The sequence below is a fragment of the Mustelus asterias genome, unplaced genomic scaffold, assembly GCF_964213995.1.
Source record: "Mustelus asterias unplaced genomic scaffold, sMusAst1.hap1.1 HAP1_SCAFFOLD_2063, whole genome shotgun sequence".
Taxonomy (NCBI): domain Eukaryota; kingdom Metazoa; phylum Chordata; class Chondrichthyes; order Carcharhiniformes; family Triakidae; genus Mustelus; species Mustelus asterias.
Window position 1 is genome coordinate 6,128 of NW_027592008.1, and position 25,930 is coordinate 32,057.

A 25,930-nucleotide genomic window follows, 5' to 3' on the forward strand; every position below is an offset into this window, starting at 1 on the left:
GACATCCTAGTAATAGAGTTCATAGGGGAGTAGGAAAGGAGAGAGTGCAGAATGTGGTGTTAAAGTGATAACTAGGGAGTAAAGAGAGATCAGCGTAATATATGATGGCAGAAGGGAAGAAGCTGTTCTTGAGTCGGTTGGTATGCGTTCTCAGACTTTTGTATCTTTTTCCTGACGGAAGAAGGTGGAAGAGAGCTTGTCTTACCATAACTTCACCAACAGTGCAGCAGAAATCCAATTCCTCTGCACACTGCATCACCTTTATGGGGGCAAAACAGGAGCTAGTCCTGAAGAATACATGGCTCTTCCATCCTGGATCTAATAACCCTCTCACTGAGCTGCATCAGTTTTCTCTTTGATTGCTGCTTCCAGTGTAAAATTTGAAACCTCTCTGTCTGTTCCAGGAGAGGCTTTCAACGGTCAGCTATCGTACAATGCTGACGGTGACGTGTACGTTCTCCGTGAAAGAGAGGTGGAGAACTTTGTGAGCGGAGTGCATGCAAACCAGCTGCAGTCCAGAGATTACCAAACGGGTCCTGAGGCAGGGTTGCTCACCTGGGGAGAGGGGCCGAGGAAAAAGAGGGAGTTCAACTGGAAACAAATTGGAAGCAGCGAATGCACCGTCTCATGTGGAACAGGTAGGCCACCCCAAATTTAAATCATTGAATCCCTACAATGCAGAAGGAGGCCATTCAGTCCATCGCGTCTGCACCAACTTTTGTAGGGCGGCACAGTGGTTAGCACTGCTGCTTCACAGCACCAGGAACCCGAGTTCAATTCCCGGCTTGGGTCACTGTCTGGGCAGAGTCTGCACGTTCTCCCGTGTCTGCATGGGTTTCTTCCAGGTGCTCCGGTTTCCTCCCACAGTCTGAAAGACGTGTCGGTTAGGTGCATTGGCCGTACCAAATTCTCCCTCAATGTACCCGAATAGGCATTGGAGTGTGGCGACTAGGGGTTTTTCACTGTAAGTTCATTGCAGTGTTAATGCAAGCCTACTTGTGACACTAATTTTTAAAAAACTCTCTGACATCTGCACCAACTCTCCAATGGAACTTCTTACCCAGGTCCCCCCTCCGCCCTATCCCCATAACCATACCCATTTACCCCGCACATTTTGGGACACTAAGGGACAATTTAGCAATTTACCAATCCCCCAATCTGCACATCGTTGGACTGTGGGAGGAAACTGAAGCACCTGGAGGAAACCCATGCAGACACGGGGAGAATGTGCAAACACAGGCAGTCACCCAAGGCTGGAATGAAACTTGAAGTCCCTGGTGCTGTGAGGCAGCAGTGCTAACCACTGTGCCACCGTGCCGCCCCTGTTACTTGTTAACTAACCTTGAATGAGATGAGATCAGTTTGCTGTAGAGCAGCAGAATTTTGGTCCAACAAGATTGGCTATTCCCTGCCCGGAGATAAGTGAAACCATCGGTTATTGGCCATCTTTCTTAGCACTGTGCATGACCTCTCTAACCTTCTTAGAGTATTCTACTATGCCATCTTTCTTTGCCCCTAACTTCAAAAGTAGTTTAAACTGCATAGTACAAAGAAAACTACAAAAATTAAAGTAATATTTTCCACCTGGGAATCGGTAGCACAGTGGTTAGCGCCGCTGCCTCGCAGCGCCAGGGACCTGTGTTCGATTTCCGGCTTGGGTCACTGTCTGTGTGGTGTTTGTACATTCTCCCCGTGGGTTTCCTCCGGGTGCTCCGGTTTCCTCCCACAGTCCAAAGATGTTCAGGTTAGGTGGATTAGCCATGCTAAATTGCCCCTTAGTGTCCAAAAGACGTTTAGATCAGGTGGATTCGCCATGATAAATGTGCGTGGTTACAGGGATAGGGCAGAAGGGAGGGCCAGGGTGGGATGCTCTTTTGGAGATTCGGTGCAGATTGATGGGCCGAATGGCTTCTTCCTACACTGTAAGGATTCTGTGATTCTATGGTTCCAAATAATAGCATCCTTTAAATTGATCAGTATTAGATACGATGATTATTTATTTTTATTATAACCTTGCACTTTAAATAAAGAGCAAGCAATAATTAATCCTGGACTTAATGACATTTTTTAAACAACTTTGCAAATTTCTGTGAGTAGAATTGGAACTGATTTCTTGCAATTTTTGGCAATCAAATTATGTAATGCACGAATGATGCAGTGATATTTTCTCAAGAATGAACTGTGACACTTGTCCACAAAGCAGCACAAATATTTTGTCTATGATTTAGCATTGAATGATATTTGGACAGGGTGAGGGGGTTATATAATGTGATGCATAAGTAGATGTGTGGAGCAGGGCCAGAAAGTCATTTCCATGTATCGTTTTTCATCTGTTAGTGTGTTCATGTTTGGTTGGAATTGTGTGCAGCCCCTAAAATAATTTTTTTTCTCTGTAAGAAAGCATTTACCAACTACCTCCAGGGTTAAATATTGAATTTTGTGTCAATCCAACTTTGAAACATGCATCTTCCTTCTCTGTCAGGTACCACACCCTATTGGGTCACTGGTGACCATAAACTTTTTTTTTTATTCATTCATGGGACATGGGCGTCGCTGGCTGGCCAGCATTTATTGTCCATCCCTAGTTGCCCTTGAACTAAGTAGCTTGTCAGGCCATTTCAGACGGCAGTTGAGTGTCAACCACATTGCTGTAGCTCTGAAGTCATATGTAGGCCAAACCAGGTAAGGATGGCAGATTTCCTTCCCTAAAGGACATTAGTGAACCAGATGGGTTTTTCTGACAATCGACAATGGTCGTCAGTAGATTCTTAATTCCAGATATTTTTTTCATTGAATTCAAATTCCACCATCTACCGTGCTGGGATTCAAACCTGGGTCCCCAGAGCATTAGCTGAGTTTCAGGATTAATAGTCGGGCGATAATACCACTAGGCCATCGCCTCCCCTTTTATCATCTTAACTTCCATTGGATTGTCCCCATGATTATGCCTGTAGCTGCCATTGCCTTCCACACTGTGGCTGACCAGGAATATCTCCCAGTCTTTCCACTCACCATCAAGCATATTGGAAGGATTAACAGGCTGATAATGAACCTGTTTGGCCACATAGTGAACAAACCTCCGCCATCGAGTCCTGAAGTGGGACTTGAACCCAGAGATTGTGGCCCAGAGGTAAAGACACTACCACTGCCCCACAAGACTTCTGAAACATGCATCAAGACTTAAACCGGGGTAATAAGTGTTTTTTTGTATTCATTTGTGGGACATGGGTGTCGCTGGCTGGCCAGCATTTGTTGCCCATCCCTAGCTGCCCTTGAACTGAGTGGCTTGCTAGGCCATGTCAGAGGGCAGTTAAGAGTCAACCACATTTCTGTGGCTCTGGAGTCACATGTAGGCCAAACCAGGTAAGGATGGCAGATTTCCCTCCCTAAAGGACATTAGTGAACCGGATGGGTTTTTCCGACAATCGACAATGGTTTCATGGTCACCAGTAGATTTTAATTCTAGATTTTTCAAGTCAAGGTCCAAATACATCTCAAAACAATTAACTTAATTTAAAAATAGTGCATCGCTATAATTATTGGTTTTAAATGCTCAATGTATTTCAAACTGCTGGAAGTTGCATCAAAATAGTTCCCCCCAGCTCACTCAGAAGTATGTTTTCTGTTATCTTGACCCTTCAAAATGTTCTAAATTCACAGCTAAAATTGCACTCTTGTGTACGAATGTTTTTAATCCTTGCTAGTTAATCTCGTAAATCAGTGTAAATGATGATCAGAGAGTAGGGTCATGCTCCCACCAGTCTTCATGCTACCGATTCCATAAGGGATTATCAAACTGTAAATCTGGCCCAGTTTCATGAACCATTAACTTAAAAATCGAGGCGAACTGAAGCTGGGGAACCAGAAAATAGTGAATAGTTGTTCCAAACTTTTTGATCGCCAGGCGTAACATTAGAAGCATTTGCAAAGTCCTGGAGCTGGGAGGCTGTCTGACTAGTATCATAATAAGTATAAAAGCAAATTACTGCGAATGCTGGAATCTGAAACCAAAAGAGAAAATGCTGGAAAATCTCAGCAGGTCTGGCAGCATCTGTAAGGAGAGAAAAAAGCTGACATTTCGAGTCCAGATTACCCTTTGTCAAAGCTAAAAGACATAGAAAGTGGGCGATATTTATACTGCAGGGTGACCGAATGAAAGATGAGTCATAGCCACAAAATATAGGCGAGAAGGCTGCTAATCACAGCTTACCCTCTGATTTCAGCTTCTTTGCCATTTGGCCATTCACTCCTTTTATTCTCTCTGTGGACTGCCATTAGCAGCCTTTTCCCCTGCTTTCTGTGGCTATGACTCATCTTTCATTCCCTCATCCTGCAGTATAAATATCGCCTACTTTCTATGCCTTTTAGCTTTGACAAAGGGTCGTCTGGACTCGAAACGTCAGCTCTTTTCTCGCCTCACAGATGCTGCCAGACTTGCTGAGATTTTCCAGCATTTTCTCTTTTGGTTTCATAGTAAGTAACAGCGTAATGAGTTGCAAACTCTTAACCTTCTGAAATAGTACAGATGTGCATCTGTAGATGTGACCGCAAGATGGATAGCTTTGCAATCGGAAAATTGGATTCAAGTACCGAGCACCTAGGGATGCACAATAAATGGTACTGATGAGATTAAGAGTGTGTGGCCCTGAACTCACTCCATGTGCTATTGGAGATTTCTTCAAATGGAGCTTGGGGCTTGTCATTTATGAATGTTCCTCGATTTCTGGCTTGTTCCTCTGAATTCGACATGTAGTCATGCAAGCAAAGGAGTGGTTGTAATCTGAAGAAAGAAAAAGAAAGCTTGCATTGACATAGTGCCTTTCACAGCTATAGAACATCTCAAAATGCTCTGCAGCTAATGAAGTACTCATGATGTGGGTTTCCTCCGGGTACTCCGGTTTTCTCCCACAGTCCAAAAATGTGCCGGTTAGGTGGATTGGCCATGCTAAATTGTCCCTTAATGTCAGGGGGTTTGGCAGGGTAAATATGTGGAGTTATGGGAATAGGAGCTGGGTAGGATTGTTGTCAGCGCAGGCTCAATGGGCCAAATGGCCTCCTTCTGCACTGTAGGATTCTATGATGTATATTCACTGCTATAATATAGGAAAGTAAGAAGTCTCACAACACCAGGTTAATGTGAGACTTCTTACTGTGCTTACCCCAGTCCAACGGCGGCATCTCCACATCATAATATAGGAAACGCAACAATCAATTTGCGCACACGAGGTTCCACCGTGTGACAATGAGCAGATAATCCATCTTTGTGATGTTGATCGAGGGCTAAGTATTGACCAGAACATTGGGGATAACTTCCCATTCTCTTCTTCAAAATAATGCCATGGGATCTTTTAACATCCACTTGGGAAGGTAAATGGGGCCTCGGTTTAACAGCTCAGCTGAAAGGAGGCACCTCCAACAGTGCAGCCCCCCTCAGTACTGCCCTGGGATGTCAGCATTTGTTTCTTGTGCTCAGGTCTTGGATTCCAGAAACTGAATTAACATGTGCGTAAGTACAGATCTGAGGTTAATCTCAGAGAATTGTTAGAATGTGGCACACACTACCACACGGAGCGATTGAGATGAATGGATTAGGTGCGATTTAAGGGAAAGCTAGATAAGCACATGAGGGGGAAGGATGTGTTGATAGAGAGAGGTGAAGTAAGGCTTGTGTGGAGCATAAACAGCAGTATAGACTGGCTGGATTGAATGGCTTGTACTTGTGTAATGTATAAAGTCTGTAGCATATTCTAGGTGTGAGGATTTCAACTGTATATTGCAACATTCTTCATTGAGTGCTGTTATGAATAAGAAACAAGAGCTGCGATGGCCCCACTAACCACGGGCACAAATCCCGCAATGGCAACTAAATCACATGAGGGAACAGGAACAGGATATGCACAGCGAGATCACAGAATGAGATCTTCTCCGGACTCAATTCCGGCCTTGGGTCATTGTCTGTGCAGAATCTGCACTTGCTCCCTGTGTCTGCCGTGGGTTTCCTCCGGGTGCTCCGGTTTCCTCACACAGTCCAAAGATGTGCGGGTTAGGTGGATTGGCCAGGCTAAATTGCCCCTTAGTGTCAGGGGGATTATCAGGGTAAATGCGTGGGAATAGGGCCTGGGTGGGATTGTGGTTAGTGCAGACTCAATGGGCCAAATGGCCTCCTTCTGCACTGTTGGGATTCTATGTGTTCTACGACTCTGAAGTACTTTGGAGCTTCTGATATCAGGAAAGGTGCTATGTAAATGCAATTTCCTTCCTACCTATTGATTACTTAATTAATTAGATTTTGGCGAGTGTGTTCAGCATGTAGAGTTAGTTCAGGGGTTTGCATTGCAAATTTAGCCGAATATTTTAAATCTTGAGCTTTACGAATGAGTCTTGCAGAGTTAAATTGGCATGTTTTAAGTTATTGATATCTTTGTGGCGAATCCTACAATTAGGTTTAAGGATATTCCCTCAATCTGAGGTTAGGTAAGAAACTCTATCAATGTAAGTTTTTCTTTATTTTTGAAGTTTCAGTATGTGGTCAATAATTGTCATCGTCTCTGCAATTGCTAATCAAAACCAAACGAGATTGCCTCCTGAGTGCATATGTTCCATATTTCCTCCATCATTGTACATTTTATCCTCATTGAATCCTTCCTCCAGTCCTCAACCCATTCACTAAGTTGGTCCAGATTTCTTTCTTTGTCAGTCTCCCCTACGTACATCACTCATACACATAGCTGGTTGTCATCAGCAATTTTTCAGGATGGGCCTGTGCTATTTTCTTTATGAATAATGTAAGCAGCAAGGGATCCAGCACAGCCTCCCTTCAGAATTCCAGTCACCACTCCTTTAGAACTTTTTTCCATCATTGTGTCCTATCTTCTAGACCCCAAAACAATGGGCGGGAGTTTACTGCCTCGCTCTTCCCGAAACAGTAAAATCCCGCCCGAGGTCAACGGACCTTCCCATTGTCCGGCCCTCACCCGCTCTGATTCCTGGGGCGGGTGGGGCAGTAAAATTCCTTGCCAATGTTTCACCCAACTAGCTAATTTATCATTCTCTCTCTTAACTTTATTTTCTTGGAAAGCTCCTTAAGTGTAATTTTATCAAATAACTTCTGAAAATGGAAGTGAACTTGGCTGGGATTCTCCCAGCCCATTCACTGCTCAGGCAACGCACGGGCTGGGAGACAACAGCGGGAGGCATTTCGCGAGGTTCCACCAGTCGCGAGACTCCCAAGCGCTTTGTTTTAGCGCAATCAGTTCCGTGCCTGAAATCGGCGCAGAGCTGATTATCATATGGAAATACAACTGCTCCCCACTAATGGGGAACAGGCATCCTCACCCTGCTAGTGGGGACAGGGGTCATTGAGCCCACCCCCCCCTCCCGGATGGTTGGGGCAGTGCAGTGCTAGCCTGGCACCCTGGCACTGCCCACTGGGCAAACTGGCACTTCCCACTGGGCATCTTGGCACTGCCCACCGGGCACTGGACAGTACCAAGGTGGTGGGGCATACTGGGGGTGGGGCATACTGGGGGCAGGGACCCACGGTCACTCTGCACTGGGATCGGTGGGGGAGGGAATGAGGAGGCGATCAGTGCTGTCCATCGTGGGGGATTTTGGGTCTTGTCATTGGGGTGGGGGGGTGGGGGTTAGCCATGGGGGTGGGTAGATTGGGGCTGGCCTGGTTTGGAGGGTAGGTCTTATGAGGAAAGGTTGAGGGAGCTAGGGCTGTTCTCTCTGGAGCGGAGGAGGCTGAAGGGAGACTTAATAGAGGTTTATAAAATGATGAAGGGGATAGATAGAGTGAACGTTCAAAGACTATTTCCTCGGGTGGATGGAGCTATTACAAGGGGGCATAACTATAGGGTTCGTGGTGGGAGATACAGGAAGGATATCAGAGGTAGGTTCTTTACGCAGAGAGTGGTTGGGGTGTGGAATGGACTGCCTGCAGTGATAGTGGAGTCAGACACTTTAGGAACATTTAAGCGGTTATTGGATAGGCACATGGAGCACACCAGGATGATAGGGAATGGGATAGCTTGATCTTGGTTTCAGATAAAGCTCGGCACAACATCGTGGGCCGAAGGGCCTGTTCTGTGCTGTACTGTTCTATGTTCTATGTTCTATGGCCTTGAGGGGGGAGGGAGATTGGGGCTGGCCGGGGGGGGCGGGGGGGGGGGGGGGGGGCGGGGAGCGTGGAATCCAGAAGGCTAGTGATCGGAGGACAGCGATAGAGGGCCACTGTGCATGCGCCAATCTCCACACTGACAAATCGACACATGCACAGTGGCCCACTCAGCACTATGCTGCCGGCCTCTCAGGCGGGAATAGGCCCCACCTACCACTTTTCAGGTGGATCACACTGAGGCACTCTGCATTGCTTAGAATGTCGGAGATTCATTCTGGTAAGTACGCCCAAAAAAATGGACAGGAAATACTCCTGTTTCCTCGCTTGTTGGGCACTTAGTTTTGTTTTGAGAGAATCCCGGCCCTTATATCCATTGTATTTCCTATATGCTGGTAGCAGAGGGAACTTCAGGTTATCAATGACTGAAATCTTCTCCACCTCAAAACGTTTTTGTGCATTAAGGCCATTTGATAAACCTGTTTATAAGGGAGGGGCACTGTGCAGCATGATCTGTTGGGAGGCATTTAACAGTGTTACGGCACGGCTGGTGGTAAATTTCAAGCTACCCAAAGTCCCAGAAGGAAACATGAAACAGCTGCCAAAACATTTATTCCCACTTTTCATAGTATGAGGAGAGGTTCTGAAATCTGGATGTGATGTCCCCGACTACTTGTGATGATTTTATCGTAAAGTAAATGTTTATTAAAAATATAAAGAAAAAAATTACACTTAAACACAAAAATGGCTTCACACAGTCAACAGTTCTTTAAAATAGTTCCAAAGGATCTTAATTTAACTACCTTCAGAGCTAACCGTCCCTTTTTCTGTTCAGCAACTCCATAGACTTTAAAATCTATAGAATCCTAATAATTTTATCACACTTTCTTTGTTTTCTCTTGGGGTGACCCCTGATGTTAACGGCAGCTGGTTTTTCAGGTTTGGCTTTGTTGAAACCACTTTCTGAGCGTTCTGACCAGCTATTCCTGCTGTCTGTTGAGAGACCTAAACTGCCAACCCCTCACAGAGGTTCAAGTATCTCCTTAAATATGTTATTTCTCTTTGATCCTTCATTGTCTCACTCAGTCTCTTGAGAAATGCTCTCTAACAGAATAGATTAAATCATAGAATCTGTACAATGCAGAAGGAGGCCATTCGGCCCATCAAGCCTGCACTGACAACAATGTCACCCAAGCCCTATCCCCATAATCCCACATATTTATCCTTCTAATCCCCCGACACTAAGGGTGGGATTTTCCAGCTGCTCTCGCTCCAAAACAGGAAAATCCCACCCGAGGTCAACGGACCTTTGAACGGTCTGCTACAATTCCTGTGGTGGGTGGGATGGGAAAATTCTCCTCTCTGGGTCAATTTAGCATGTCCATTCAATCTAATCTGCACATCTTTGGACTGTGGGAGGAAACTAGAGCACCCGGAGGGAGTCCACGCAGACACGGGGAGAATGTGCAAACTCCACACAGACAGTGACCAAAGCCAGGAATCAAACCTGGGTCCCTGGTACTGTGAGGCAGCAGTGCTAACCACTGTGCCACCGTGCTGCCCTAAATTCATTTCTTTACTTTAGCTCTTAGGATATAAAAGATGAGAAAACTCACCCTACCTTTACTTTACTTTCTTACAGGTTTTCTTGCCATCTTTATATATTCCTTTTTGAATCAAAACAACCCATTCAAATCTACTCCTATATTGCCCTGTGTCAATATCTGTTTGAAGTCCCTCTAGGTTCATCATATCAACCAATTCTTATTATTAGTTAAGACTCTCATAGCCACCTTCTCTCTTATTCCAATTACCACACTCATCAACCCCCAACAGCTTGCTTTCCAGCACATAAGTAATACAACAATGATTTTACCAATCAAAAAAAATTACAATGTCTTTGTTTTCTTTACATCAGCCAATTAAAGATAGCACACCTTAGTCCCTCAAAGACTGAAAACCCAAAAGCATCTGTTTCCCTTCTACCTAAACTCTGCCGAAACCCCATTTCCTAAACAGCAGTCATAAAACCATGGGTCAGTTCTAGCCAGTGATTAGCACACCGTACAGCTTAAATGACCAAGACTTGGGAATGGTCTTCAGTTCATTGAAGAAAATGATCTTTTGCACAACCTGTCTTGTCTTAAGCATTTCATCTCTAACTGAGCTGTTTCCTGAAGATGGCTGCCTTGGTGGCACAGTGGTTAGCACCACTGCCTCACGGCACCAGGGACCCGGGTTCGATTCCTGGCTTGGGTCACTGTTTGTGAGGAGTCTGCACATTCTCCCTGTGTTTGCGTGGGTTTCCTCCGGATGCTCTGGTTTCCTCCCACAGTCCGAAAGACGAGCTGGTTAGGTGCATTGGCCATGCTAAATTCACCCTCAGTGTACCCGAACAGGCGCCTGAGTGTGGTGACTGGGGGATTTTCACAGTAACTTCATTGCAGTGTTAATGTAAGCCTACTTGGACACTAATAAATAAACTTAAAACTCTCTCTTGCTGATGCTTCTTCAACACCTCACCTGTATTCAAACTGCTTCCTGGCGCACTGTGACTACTAATTGTATCGATTGCAAAGAACACCCTGTTCCCTATTCTCTTGGGTGCAGCCCAGACATGGTTTACAAAATACATGGCAGTTTAATTTTACTTGTTGCAAAAAGAAAATCATTTTAATAGCATCCTACCATTTCGTGACAGGTGTTTACCCAGATAAAAAAAACCCTGGAGAAGAACTCCAAATAAAAGTATTTAGGATGCAGATGCTAAATGTGTTATTTGAGTGACAAGGGGAATGCTTTTCACCCTCACTGCCTGGGAGTAAGATGGGGCACCCACCCGTTGAAGAACCCACCAAATGTCTACCCAATTGATGAACAATCTGTGCTTCAAGGTAAAAAGTACCGTTGTCATCTTTCTACCCTACTTGAGCATGGTGTTACCCTGGGGTGAGGCTATTGCTATCTATTGTCAAGCAAGAACCATCATGAGTGTGCGTAAGCAAGACTTACCTCTGGCATCTCCGGCTAGCCAGGTCAGAGAGAATGCAGTGAAAGACACTCTGCGTGCTTATTAAAAATAGCTTTGGTATGCAGGCAGCAAGGTCAGAAGTTTATGAACGAAGTTGCCAAACTAATCAAATACCAACGCAGGAAAAAATTCCCTGTAATAAAGGACAGGTTGAGTGCATCGTTTTTATAAACAGGATCAATAGGCAGTCTATAATAAGAGATATAATTTTACATTTTCAGGTGGCTGCCTTTCAGACCGTGCATCCTTCACATTCTCTGGAACAATGTACCTGGTCACACGCTGCCAGAAAAGCAGCCAGTGGTTTTTAATAACTGGAGATTTCTCTACGCACCCTGTATTCTAATAAAGCATTCCAAAATGCCTGACAGATAGGTGACCCAAAAAAAAGAATAATGGGACTGTTTGTACTTGATCCTTGGTGCACGGTGCTTTACACAGCGTGTGCTGCAACTTTGTGAATTGCGAAAGAAAGGTAGACGCTGTGGTGTGCAGAATGGGTTAATGATGGTTAAAACCAGCGATTTTATCCTAACCAACATGTTCAGAGTAGCAGATAGAAAGTGTCGTCTCTAGTTAGAAACATTGGGCGACACGGTAGCACAGTGGTTAGCAGTGCTGCCTCACAGCACCAGGGACCCAGGTTCAATTCCCGGCTTGGGTCACTGTCTGTGTGGAGTCTGCACGTTCTCCCCGTGTCTGCGTGGGTTTCCTCTGGGTGCTCCAGTTTCCTCCCACAGTCTGAAAGACGTGCTGGTTAGGTGCGTTGACCCGAACAGGCGCCGGAGTGTGGCGACTAGGGGAATTTCACAGTAATTTCATTGCAGCGTTACTTGTGACTAACAAATAAACTTTCAACATACACATATAACAGCTCTCAGGTGAGATACAAAACAACACCCATCTCAGGAGAGCAAAAGATCCTATGGTGCTTTTTGAAGAAGTTGAGTGGAGTTCTCCAGGTGCCTTATCCAACATTTATTAATGCCATCAAGGGAGATTTATCGCATTTATCTCAACCTTGCAGTGCCCCATTTGTCAGCTTTTTTTCCCCACAATGCTACAGTAGTAGCAGTTCCAAAGTACATCATTGGTTGCAAAGTGGTTAGAGGGCATCCTGGAATCATGAAAGATGCCAACGCAAGTCTTTTCTTTCAGACAGCACTGGTCCTTAGCTGCTGCAGATGGGAGAGCTAACCTCACCTGTTAACATGAGATGTTTTCATGTCATGGTTTATCTGCCATTCCTGGAATACAGCAAGGGAATCAGGAACTAGGATTTTGGATTCCAATAGCCAGTGAAGAACCATAGAATCGCTACAGTGCAGAAGGAGGCCATTCGGTCCATTGAGCCTGCACCGACAACAATCCCACTCAGGACCTATCCCTGTATCCCCACGTACTCACCCTGTTAGCCCCCGTGACACCAAGGGGAAATTTAGCATGGCCAATCCACCTAACCCGCACCTCTTTGGACTGTGGGAGGGAACTGGAGGAAAGACACGAGGAGAACATGCAAACTCCACGAAGACAGTCACCCAAGGTCAGAATTGAACCCGCGTCCCTGGAGCTATGAGGCAGCAGTGTTAACCACTGTGTCACCGTGCTGAAGAACCATTGGTTCTCTTGGGGGGGAAGGGGGAAACAAAAGGTTTTCTTGAGGGTACAAAGGAGAAGCAGTGGGTTGTGGCAATGGGGAGGGCGGAGGATGGGGATTGAGGAGTTAAAAGGGCCAACAAGTCAAAAATCTTTAATTTATAAACAAGGCTACCCTTCATTATCCATTTCATATAGTCACTTTGTGGGAAACCCTCTAATTTAAGGTATCTTTAAAGGTTTCACTAAGCCTTACACGCAGGCTCCCTATCATATGATATTGTTACAGTTGTTTAAATTTTTCTGTGCAAGGCAGAGGAGTAAGGGTAGATTTATATAATATCTATTTTAGCGGTGAACTGAGGCAACTGGATTGTCATCTCATTGCAGGATCTGATCCAGTACACTTCAAATTGCTTCGAATTGTCAAGCTTGCACCCTGCCTTGACAGAGCAAAAAAACGTTTCAAACAAGGCGTATCACCGACTCATTGGCAGCTTCAGGTTTCTCTCATACTTATAGGTTTCTTTATTGAGTAGTTTTTTAAAAGGGACAGTGGTCAGCACTGCTGTCTCACAGCGCTAGGAACCTAGGTTCAATTCCCGGCTTGGGTCACCGTTTGTGTGGAGTTTGCACTTTCTCCCCGTGTCTGCGTGGGTTTCCTCTGGGTGCTCCGGTTTCCTCCCACAGTCAGAAAGACGTGCTGGTTAGGTGAATTGGCCATACTAAATTCTCCCTTAGTGTACCCGAACAGGCGCCGGAGAGTGGCGACCAGGGGATTTTCACAGTAACTTCATTGCAGTGTTAATGGAAGCCTACTTGTGACACTAATAAATATACTTTCATGTTCAGCCCCTGCTAAGTAGATATCTATCCAGGATATCCTCATAAAACCCTATAAATCCTCTGTCATGCTATGAGCTGTGGGCTCAGTTGGTAGCACACTTGCCTCCGAACCAGAATGTGACAGCTTCCTGTTCCTGCCCTGGTCGACAATACTGAGGGAGGTGATGTCTTTCAAATGAGGCGTTAAACTGAGAGCACCTCCCAGGTGAACATAAAAGATACTGTGGCGCCATTTTGAAGGGAGGGGAGTTATCCTCAGTGTCCTGACCAATATTTATTCCTCCATCACCATGACAAAACACAAATTATCTGGTCATTGTCACGTTGCTGTTTGTGGGAGTTTGCTGTGCGCAAATTGGCTGTGCATTTCCTGCATTATAACTGTGACTACAGTTCAAAGGAATTTCATTCGCACTTTGGGATCTCCTGTGCATTTAAAAGGTGCTATTTTAGGTGCTTGCGCCTTTTATTTCTTTTCCATATTCATCAATAACTAGTTTTAAAATGCATAACTGAATTCATATACATGTCCAATACAAAGGCAAGTTGCAGTTCTGATAGATAATTATGTTAATGGGTACATGGAATCATCAAATCTGTACAGTGCAGAAGGAGGCCTTTCGGCCCATCGAGCCTGCACCGACAACAATTTCACCCAGGCCCTATCCCCATAACCCCACATATTTACCCTTCTCATCCCCCTGACATTAAGGACGATATTTTTCCGGCCACGCTTACCCCAAAACAGGGAAATCCCACCAGAGGTCAACAGACCTTTGCACGGTTCACTGTCCACCCGCTACAATTCCCATGGCGAGTGGGACGGGAAAACTCCCCCCCTCAAGGTCAATTTAGCATGGCCAATTAACCTAACCCGCACATCGTTGTACTATGGAAGGAAACTGGAGCACCCGGAGAAAACCCACGCAGACACGGGAGAATGTGCAAACTCCACACAGACAGTGACCCGCGGCCGGAGTTGAACCCGGGTCCTTGGAGCTGTGAGACAGCAGTGCTAACCACTTGATATTTTTAATTGGAAACAACAGCTACACTGCAACATCTATAGTTGGTTGTGTTGTGGGTGACTTGGACATTCTGACAATTTATAAGAAGCTCCCTAGCTATAAACATGAATTGCACGTTGAAAGTAACTTCACTATATTAAACCTACTGTAATACTGAAACCAGATGAATATTCTGGGGGACAATTCTCAAGGCAGTGCATCTGACATTTCATCAATGGATACCAGTATACCAATGCCATGCAATACATTAATGAACAATGTGCCAAGTATAATTGAGATCTATCCTTTATTCTGATCCATGCAAGTCACCAAGCTAGGGAATAGGGCAACCAAAATTTTAATTGGTGAGGAAGGTTCTCAAATGGTGCGAGAAACCACCGCTATATTCAAACTGACTTGAGAATTGCATTTCTACATGATAGTGAACACACTGATCAGTGCAGCATAAGTCACACTACCTACTCTCCAGTAATAAGCTTATTACATACAGCAGTACAGTGCTTGCCCATATTTTAACCCATGAGATACAGGGTGGGATTTTACGGACTCGCTGGTTCCGAAATCCTGCCCGAGGTCAATGGATCTTTCCATGGTCTCCCCCTCGCCCGCTCTGATTCCCACAGTAGGCGGGATGGTAAAATTCCAGCCACAGAGTATGCAATAGATGATAACTACCTTGTCACCTGTCTTCGCTGATCAGATCTGACTCCATTTTAAATGGACCACTTTACACATCTTTACACTTAGGGGCTGATTTTACGCAAGTTCACTTTGTCAACCGGAAGCCTCACAATAGCGTGTTAGAAAACTGGGCATGAAGGGCTCTCAATTCTCTAACCATAAAAACCAATCTTCAGAAAATCAGAGAAAGTGCACTTGAATTCCCATTACGTACCCTGACAATATCATGGGTCTATTAAATCCACGCAGGAACAGGAACAGACCATTCAGCCCCTTGAGCCTATTCCGCAATTTAATTAGTGCATGGCTGATTTGTATCTTGATTCTATTTACCTGCCTTGGCTTCGTAACTCCTGATGCCATTGTCTAACCAAAGGTACCCCTCTAAAATATTGCACCTTTTGGGATCCCATCACAATGCTGGTACATTGATCCCAGTATCCCTAAAGCAATAAATGTTGTTGAATATTTAATCAGCACTATTGTATTCATCACTGAACTAGTTGTGTGAGGTAAGGAATTGTCCTGTGAATAATAAGTGTCTTCTCTTGACTTCTAGGGAGCCGGGCTCTTATTTTTAGGTGCGTTAACAGAAATACACATGAAGAAGTGTCTGAAAACTTGTGCGAAATTGCAATGAGGCCAACACCAGAGGAGGAAGCCTGCAACATCCAACCCTGCCCAGCCTAGTACGTTCACTGAGCCCAGCTTTTTTCATATAAATGATCCTGTCTAATAGAAATACCCGTGTTACATTTGTCTGGGATTTTTTTTTCTCTCTGAGAGGACAGAATAAAGCTTAGTGTCTAAATGGAATGCTTGGTAAACCTGAGGCAGCCAGAGTGCCGTCTCTGCAGTAAATGGATGCAGCTTGGCTCCGATCCAGCCAAGGGGCCAAGAGAAACAGAAACTTAATCAAAGCCCCATGAAGCTATGAAATTGCACTGTAATAACAAGTAACCACTGGAGATTGAGCAGGTTTAATAAGAATGGAAACCTCCGGAAGCAATGTTTTCTGGTTGAGCATGTTACGAATGTTCTCCACTGGTGGCATTATTGAATGACAACAGGCGTGAAGTCTACCATTTTGTTTTCCTTCGATTTTTTTTTTATGTGGGGAGCTTTATCCTGCTCATTCAAGGTGAATATTGGCAGAGTGGGTTATTTGTGTGGAGAGGTGGGGGACATAAAGCTGTCCACATTTGTCACTCTCTAAATAGGCCCTGGCTAGGGGCATAATTAAAGCCCCCTCCTCTCATGTGGTCCAATAAAATACCTCATCCCTAGCCACTGACTTGCTGATTGTAGAATTTCCATTTCCCATTCTGGCTATAATGTGAAATGAAAATATTTTGGAGCCACATTTCCTCCTGCAATTTTTACTTTTAATGAAAATCAGGAACAAAGATCTCCATCGATCTAAAATCCTGTTAGCGTTTTCCTTTAAAAATAGTCGTAAATGGCCCACTTGTAGTTTCCAGCCCTGTGCATTGTTTGCATCACTCAGCAGGTCTGACTTGAAAAGTGCCAGGAATGAGGAAAAAAATAAAGTTTCTTCCTCCACTTTGAAAGTTGCACATTGTGCGATTGTGCTAAGCGCTTTGGGGGGGTCGGATTCCCACCGGCTTTTCCCCATCATCTGTAGCAAATTCAGCGGAAGAGCTGCAGAAAACCTGGAAAATTGGCATAAATAATGGCTGAGCGGGAGAATCCCTGTGGGGAAAGTCCTCCTTCCCCAACAAGCATGGAAAATAACAGCAAAGTGTCTGAGCTGAATGGGTTCGTTCGAGGTGACTTTTATAAAGAATTAACTCCAGTCTTAAACGTCACTTCACTGAGGTTTCTACCCACATTCATTGTTTTTAAATAAAAGCAAAATACTGCGGTTCTTGTCCTATTTTCTTTGTCTTTAGCTCTGACAAAGGGTCATCCACAGTCGAAATGTTGGCTCTCTTCTCCCTCCACAGATGTTGTCAGGCCTGCTGAGATTTTCCAGCATTTTCTGTTTTTTGTGGCTGTTTTTAATTGATTGAATCGACATTCTCTTCCACTGCTTGTAAAATGCTGTTAAATGTCTTGAGATTGTGACAGGCACTACGTAAATGCCAGTCTGTCTTCCCGCATGTCTGTCTATCTTATCTTCCTGCCCTTTTTTTTGTTAATTCTTTCCCTCATCCTTGCATCCTAGATGTTTCCTTGGGAATGGTACTTTGCAAATGTCACAAGTAGGCTTACATTAACACAGCAATGAAGTTACTGTGAAAATCCCCTAGTTGCCACACTCCGGTGTCTGCTTGGGTACACTGAGAGAGAATTTAGCATGGCCAATGCACCTAACCAGCACGTCTTTCAGACTGTGGGAGGAAACCACAGCACCCGGAGGAAACCCACGCAGACACAGGGAGAATGTGCAAACTCCGCACAGACAGTGATCCAAGGGAATTGAACCCGGGTCCCTGGCAATGTGAGGCAGTGGTGCTAACCACTGTGCCACCATGCCACCCTCGGGCTAGGATAACTTCTTTGTCTCTGCCTCTCTTAACTTGTTACCATTGGCGATCATTAAAAGGTGAGAAGTGTATTTCTTTGACAATGTGTGGGCAGATCATGAACGTAACACATGTCTATTGCTTTTACCAAAGCTGGGATCTGGGCGAATGGTCGGAATGCAGTAAGACGTGTGGACCTGGGATACAACATCGACAGGTCCTTTGCAGACAAGTCTATGCTAATCGGACAACCACTGTTCAACCAGAACGATGCCGGCACCTGGAGAAACCTGAAACAACAACTACCTGTCAGCTGAAAATCTGTAGCGAGTGGCACATCAGGACAGAATGGAGTGAGGTAAACAGAACTCATGGGAAGCATGTCTACACCAGCTGGAATGAGCAGTGGGGCCTACTAAGGAACCAGTTTAGATGTGTCTTGTTATCAGTGTTGGCTATGAGTCGGTTGCAACCCAAACTTCTCAGAAGTCCAAGGCAAAATATTCATCACCATTTGCAGAATTACTTGGAGGAAAGGAAATAGAACATCACTCATGAACTCAAATAGACAGGACACCCACCATCCATGATAGGGTGTGTTTGTGTGTATGTCCTTCATTGAAAGAGGATTTGAGTCTAGCAATAGGTATATTGTAATGCAATTGTGCAGTGCATTGGTGAGACCGCACCTGGAGTATTGTGCGCAGTTTTGGTGTCTTTATCTGAGGAAGGATGTCCTTGATATAGATGGAGTACAGCGAAGGTTTACCAGCTTGATTCCTGGGATGGCAGGTCTGTCATATGAGGAAAGACTAAGTTGGTTAGGATTGTATTCATTGGAGTTTAGAAGAGCGAGAGGGGATCTCATAGAAACTTATAAAATTCTAACAGGATTAGACAGGCTAGATTCAGAGAGAATGTTCCTGATGATGGGGGAAGTCCAGAACTAATAGTCATAGTTTGAGGATAACGGGTAAATCTTTTAGGACCGAGTTGATGAGAAATTTCTTCACCCAGAGAGTGGTGAATCTGTGGAATTCACCACCACAGAAAGGAGTTGAGGCCAAAGCATTGTGTGATTTCAAGAAGAAATTAAATATAGCTCTTGGGGTTAAAGGGATAAAGGAATATAGGGGGAAGGGGAGATCAGGATATTGAATTCAATGATCAGCCGTGATCATTATGAATGGCGGAGCAGGCTCAAAGGGCTAGATGGCCTACTCCTGCTTCTATTTTCTATATTTCGGTGTCCTTCTCCTCTCCCAGTCGCAGCCCCCCACTCGCACCCCCCTCAACCTTTCTCCATCTCCCTCCCCTCCCTGGCCCTCCATCCCATCCTGCACAGGGCCAGGTTTTGAGACTTCAATTTGATGTTCGGGATACTTGTTTGGCAGTTGGATTTGTGAGGAGACAGTGGTGAAGTGGTAATGACTAGTAATACAGAGGGCAATGCCAATGCTCTGGAGTCTTGGTTTCAAATCCCACCGTGACCACTGGTGGAATTTGAATTCAATTTATTAATAATTGTGGAATGGAAAACTAGTCTCAGTGATGGTGATTGTCATCTCTATCATTGAATTTTGTAAAAGTCTATCTGGTTTGCTGATATCCATTCGGGGAGGAAATCTGCCGTCCTTACCTGATTGGACCTACATGTGACTCCAGACCCACAGCACTGTGATTGACTCTCAACTGTCCTCTAAACTGTCCACTCAGTTCAAGGGCAATTCTCGACCTTTTGGCTAAGGTCAAGCATAGGATGATGAAAATATTGAGATGTTTGTGATGTTCTCATTGTTGAACTGAAGCATCCAGAGCATATGTCGATCTCTGAAGTTTCTTTCGTGTGAATATAGAATCATAGAATCCCTACAGTGCAGAAGGAGGCCATTCGGCCCATCGAGTCTGCACCGACCACAATCCCACCCAGGCCCTACCCCCACATATTTACCCAGTAATCCCTCTAACCTACGCATCTCAGGACTCTAAGGGGCAATTTTTAACCTGGCCAATCAACCTAACCCGCACATCTTTGGACTGTGGGAGGAAACCGGAGCAACCGGAGGAAACCCACGCAGACACGAGGAGAATGTGCAAACTCCACACAGACAGTGACCCGAGCCGGGGATCGAACCCGGGACCCTGGAGCTGTGAAGCAGCAGTGCTAACCACTGTGCTACCGTGCCGCCCATATCATTGCACTTTACTGTTATAAAAAATTGAAATGTTTTGTAATGTGTCTTTCAGATTTTATATCAATAAAGTATATTTTTGCAAACAATAAATCATAGGACAAAGCGTGAGATCAGGTCTAATGCCTGTTCTCGTCACCTTGGATCTAATATATCTCTCGTGTGGGGACTGTGAATTTGATTTAATTTGAATTTGAATTCGTTTGTGGAGCGAGGAAGGATATAGATTCGGGGCTGACCCAGTCCACACTGTGCATTGGCTTTGTAACTCTGAGAAAGGAATAAAAAGTTTTTAAAATAATAAAATTTTAAATATTAACGATGGACAACAAATATTGGCCTTGCCAAAGACGCCCGCATCCCATGAACGAATTTTAAAGATTTCAATTCAAAATCATGAGGGTCCATTCAACGCCAAAATGGGTAGCCAATCAGCACCCTCTGGCAGTAACTTTCCCAGGATTCAAAGTAGTTGGGTAAGAAAACAAGAAATGGGAATTGTATAGTCAATGGAAAGACACACATTCAGGATGTTAATGGACAGAGATGCCTCATGGGTTCAAATGGATAATTCATTGTATCATAGAAACCCTACAGTACAGAAAGAGGCCATTCGGCCCATCGAGTCTGCACCGACCACAATCCCACCCAGGCCCTACCCCCCCATCCCTACAGATTTACCCACTAATCCCTCTAACCTACGCATCTCAGGACACTAAGGGCAATTTTTAGCATGGCCAATCAACCTAACCCGCATATCTTTGGACCGTGGGAGGAAACTGGAGCACCCGGAGGAAACCCAAGCAGACACGAGGAGAATGTGCAAACTCCACACAGCCAGTGACCCAAGCCGGGAATCGAACGCAGGTCCCTGGAGCTGTGAAGCAGCAGTGCTAACCACTGTGCTACCGTGCCGTGCCATGTATGAGTGAGTGCAAGACTCTTGTTGAAATATTTCAATGATCCCTGCGTTTCTTTGAGGCAAGGCTAGGTGCACTTATCATGTGTGTGAGCCGTTATGTTGCTGCACAGGGCATTGTGCTGCAGAATTCAGCATCATGCCACCCGTTCGGGAGAAATGTGTGGCACGCACTCCTACTTTCACCCCATAGCCTCATCCAGCTGTGGAAATCTGGGCAGTAATTGGATGATCACAACTTCTGGGCATTGTCAGTGAGGCAGCACTGACTGGAAAGGAACACTTTTACCCAACAAGTGGTCCACCTCCTACAGTGGGCCTGGGCCCATTGGAGAGTAGGGAAGTATTAACATTCTGCCTCTGAGCTATACATCCCGAATGGTCATCCCATTGCAGCTCATCAGCTCTGGGCCAATCCTGGGGGTGAGGGGGAGTGGCTGAAATTACTTTGAGTAGAGGCTAAGTGACTTTTTTAGGTGCCGAAAGCCTGAATTATTTATTTTGCTTTCAATCCAATTGGGCCTCGGGGGTCCTGATCTGAGCTTCTCCACTTTGCAAGGCTGGATTGAGGTGAGTGCTACTGATGCCCCTTGGCAGGTGCCAGTGGCCCTCCACAGCCATCAGAACCACCCTTCCCTGGGAATGCGATGGCATCTCTGGCCTGTGCCCAAAGCAGGCAGGGTCTCCAATCAGCCACATTTCCACCAATGAAGCAGCCCCAGGAATTTTAGAGTCTTACTTTGTAATTGGAACAACGAAGAGATTAATAACTAGCAGTCAGTGAGTTGTTAGAATTTAGAATCCCTACAGTACAGAAGAGGCCATTTGGCCCATCGAGTCTGCACCGACTCTCTGACAGAGTATCTTACCCAGGCCTTCTTCCCGTCCTATCCCTGTAACCCCATACATCTACCATGGCTAATCCATCCAACCTACACATCTTGGGACACTAAGGGGCAATTTAGCATGGCCAATCCAGCCAACCTGCATCTCTTTGGATTGTGGGCGGAAATTAAAAATGTTATTTATTAGTCACAAGTAAGGCTTACATTAACACTGCAATGAAGTTATTGTGAAATTCCCCTAGGGGACCTCACAGGCAGAACATGCAAACTCCAGACAAGCAGTGACCCAAGGCCAGAATTGAACCCAGGCCCCTGGTGCTGTGAGGCAGCAGTGCTAACCACTGTGCCACTGTGCTGCCCCCAACTGAACATTTGACAGTGGTGGAATTCGATCCCACTCCTCTACAAATATTGCTTCCATGAATTCAATGACTTCTCATCAATGCTACCAGTGCAAGCAATTACTGTCATATCTGGTATTCATGATGTGGAGATGTGGACTCACCTGAAGAAGGGGCTTGGAGCTCCAAAAGCTTGTGTGGCTTTTGCTATCAAATAAACCTGTTGGACTTTAACCTGGTGTTGTTAAACTTCATATCTGGTATTGCCAGGGAATGTAATCAATGTAGTGGGACTAGGTCATATGTTCTGTTGAGCCTCCACCGCCATTTAATAAGATAATGGTGCAGTCACCATAGTCCCAGATGACCATAGGCTAATTTGTGGTGACTTAACCTGAGGGGCAAGATAGAGAAGGCAGGGCCTGTTTGGATAAACTTAGCCATTGTGGGAATTGAACCCACGCTGTTGGTGTTACCCTGCATCACTAACCAGATGTCCAGCCAACTGAGTTAAACTGACTGACACTGACAACAGAATTGGTTGATTTATTAAGGACCGATATTGCTGTTTGCTTTACAGTAACTCCATCATATCTGTTTAGTTGCCTCTAATTTTCACCCTTTTCTCAGTGCTCAGTACCTTGTGGTGTGGGACAAAGGATCCGGGATGTCAAATGCATTGACAATCTTGGCGATATTGTTGACGATGAAGAGTGCAACATGCAGCTGAAGCCTGTCGACACGGAGAATTGTGACATGGGCCCATGTGCAAAGAGTTGGTTCCACACAGACTGGAGTGTGAGGGTAAAGAAGATCATTCTCTAATTTGAATCCCTTTGTGCCAATAACACGCAGCATCATTTCTTGCACTTTGCAAGCTGAGTTTATTGGAGAGGATGTAATAGAATAGAGGCAGCCTTCCATCATCCAATTTAGCAATAAATAATGAGACAGAGATGGTGATCTGATAGTAAGGGAGCATCTTGGAATTGTACGGCCCCGCCCGCCACGGAATAGGAGCGGGCGAGGGGCGGACAACAAAAATGTCCATTGACCTCAGGCAGGAATTTCCGGTCTCTCTCGAGCAAGGCCATAAAATCCCGCCCAGAGACAGGAAAATAATGTCCAGCATCCGGTTATCAGGGCTGATAGATGGAGCACAAGCCAGCAGTTTAGATTTAAATACCTTGAAGAATTATCAAATTGCACAAATTGACAAAAGCTATAATGTAGCCTGTGAGTCAGGAAAGTGTTGATGGAAGTCCCACCACCTCGAGCAAACACCAAGAGACTTGAGAGCAAGCATGCTTTGCTGAGTTTCTCCAAGTCTACGGTGGCCTAACTGGGGAGGCGGTGACCAAGTGGTATTATTGCAAGACTATTAATCCAGAAATTCAGCTCATGTTCTAGGGACCCGAGTTCAAATCTCGCCACAGCAGATGATGGAATTTGAATTCAATAAAAAATATCTGGAATTAAGAATCCATTGATGACCATGAAATCATTGCCGATTGTCGGAAAAACCCATCTGGTTCACCAATGTCTGCCATCCTTACCGGGTCTGGCCTACATGTGACTCCAGAGCCGCAGCAATGTGATTGACTCTTAATTGCCCTCGGGCAACAAGGGATGGGCAATAAATGCTGGCCAGCCAGCGACGCCCATGTTCCATGAACGGAAAATTTAAAAAACACTGGCTCTTAAAGGGATTTCTGCCGACGAAGGGGTCATTTTTCAGACTTTTACTTACCCCAATTTGGGGCTAAGGGGAACCAAAGTTCTCACCGTTCTACATGAACACTGTGAGCTGTTACTGACTGGTGCTCACATCCTCCCATTCACTATCTCCACCCCCCCATCCCTCCCCCCACCTTGACCAAGATACACCCTGGGCCAGATTGGCATTCCAAGTCAGTGTTTGAAAGCGCCAACACAGCAAGCTGCCCGTAGACATACAATTGCCATCAACACACAGCTCACCCGTATTATGACATTGAGGTTTGAGGCCCAGTTTCAAGCTAATCTCAAACCAGAATCCTCCCCCGCCCCCTTTCCCAGGAGCTGAATTTATCCATGTTTTACAGCACCTGGCAAAAGCAAAGGCGAGAGTTGAAACGATCGACATCCTCCATTAGGTTCATGTGTGGAATGACAGCAGTTCAATGAAAATTCCTCCTTCTGTCGCTTTTATCTCTCGAATGTTTTAATCTCTGGAAGGATTTATTTACAGGAGGTTTTGGTTGTGGGAAGTTTAATATCCGAAAGAACTTGAGCTTAGGAAGGGGTTAATCTTTGGGGTCGAGGAGTTGGCATTAACTCTGGGAGGGGGGGATTTACATCTGGGAGGTTTTGTATCCACCAGTATATAACAGGGTGCCCTCTATGTTATTTTCTGTGGCGCAGTTTGCTGTAATTGTTTAGTTATCAGGCATTTGGTTTGTATCTTGCCGCAGTGTTCTGCAGAGTGTGGACCCGGCATCCAGACCAGATCGGTTGTGTGTTTGATGAATCACATCAGCAGCTTACCTTTGGAAGGCTGCGGAGTTGAGAAGCCTGAGGATGTCAGGCCTTGCAACTTTGGTCCCTGCAATGAGGATGTCAGGTGGTTCACTGGACCATGGAGCCAGGTACGTTGGGAATTTTGCATGGCGCAGCAGCTGAATGATCGCTGGTAAGTGGGCATGGTAATAATTTGCTACATTCTCGTGTTTGATCCGCCAAATGGGAATTTACTGTTTCAATTGAAAAGCAGCATTTGGGATTGTAAATAACCTTTCTTTCATCCTGCTGCCCTGTACGGTCCATGTGGAGTCAATCATCATTCTCAAAATCCCTTTCTGCTGTTCCCTAGTCGGTTTGATATTAGTTATTATCTAAGGTAAATGTCTATCAGTTGGGTGTGAATTGTATTCAGCTGTTTGGCATTATCTGAACACTCACATTTGCTCATATGTCTATAGGAATGATATTTTAATTTATTAAGTTTCCTTTAAAGTTTCCATTTATTTTTGTTTTGTTACAGCGCCCCTTTAAAATGCAGCACTTAATTGGTAATGCATGTACAAAAGAGTATATATATAGGAGCAGGCTGAAGGTTAAAGTTTAAAGTTTATTTTTCAGTGTCATAAATAGGCTTATATTAACACTGCAATGAAGTTATTGGGGCAGCATGGTGGCACAGTGGTTAGCACTGCTGCCTCACAGCACCAGGGACCCGGGTTCAATTTTGCCTAGGGTCTGTGTGGAGTTTGCACATTCTCCCCGTGTCTGCGTGGGTTTCCTCCGGGTGCTCCGGTTTCCCCCCGTGGTCCAAAGATGTGCAGGTTAGGTGGATTGGCCATGCTAAATTGCCGCTTAGTGTCCCACGATGTGTAGGTTAGGGGGATTAGCGGGGTAAATACATGGGGTTACGTGGATAGGGTCTGGGTGGGATGCTCTGTCAGCAAGTCGGTACATACTCGATGGGCCAAATGGCCTGCTTCTGCACTCTAGGGATTCTATGATTCTATGAAAAAATCCACTAGTCGCCTCATCCTGGTGCCTGTTTGGGTACACTGAGGGAGAATTTAGCATGGCCAATGCACCTAACCAGCACGTCTTTCGGACTGTGGGAGGAAACCCACGCAGACATGGGGAGAACGTGCAAACTCCATACAGACAGTGACCCAAGCCGGGAATTGAACCCGGGCCCTGGCGCTGTGCCACTGTTTGTTTGGAGGCACACAGCATAAATACTGGAATACAAAGGACAATTTTGAAATTTGCTAATGATATCAAGCTTAGGGGGGTGGAGACAATGAGAATGATAACAATATACTGCAATAAGACAGTGACAGGCTAACA

At 45.2% G+C, this 25,930-nt stretch overlaps 1 protein-coding gene across 1 annotated transcript in view; it reads left to right on the forward strand.

The window, feature by feature from the left end:
• Positions 1-372: 372 nt before the first annotated feature.
• Positions 373-25,930, forward strand: part of LOC144489254 (thrombospondin type-1 domain-containing protein 4-like) — a gene marked incomplete at its 5' end in the record, with an annotated part of 46,231 nt that continues 20,673 nt past the window's right edge. The window contains 5 exons of the mRNA XM_078207122.1: positions 373-638; positions 15,861-15,990; positions 17,944-18,148; positions 22,718-22,891; positions 24,541-24,714. Of these exons, the coding sequence (XP_078063248.1) occupies positions 373-638; positions 15,861-15,990; positions 17,944-18,148; positions 22,718-22,891; positions 24,541-24,714 (949 nt within the window). The remainder of the gene's footprint in view (positions 639-15,860; positions 15,991-17,943; positions 18,149-22,717; positions 22,892-24,540; positions 24,715-25,930) is intronic.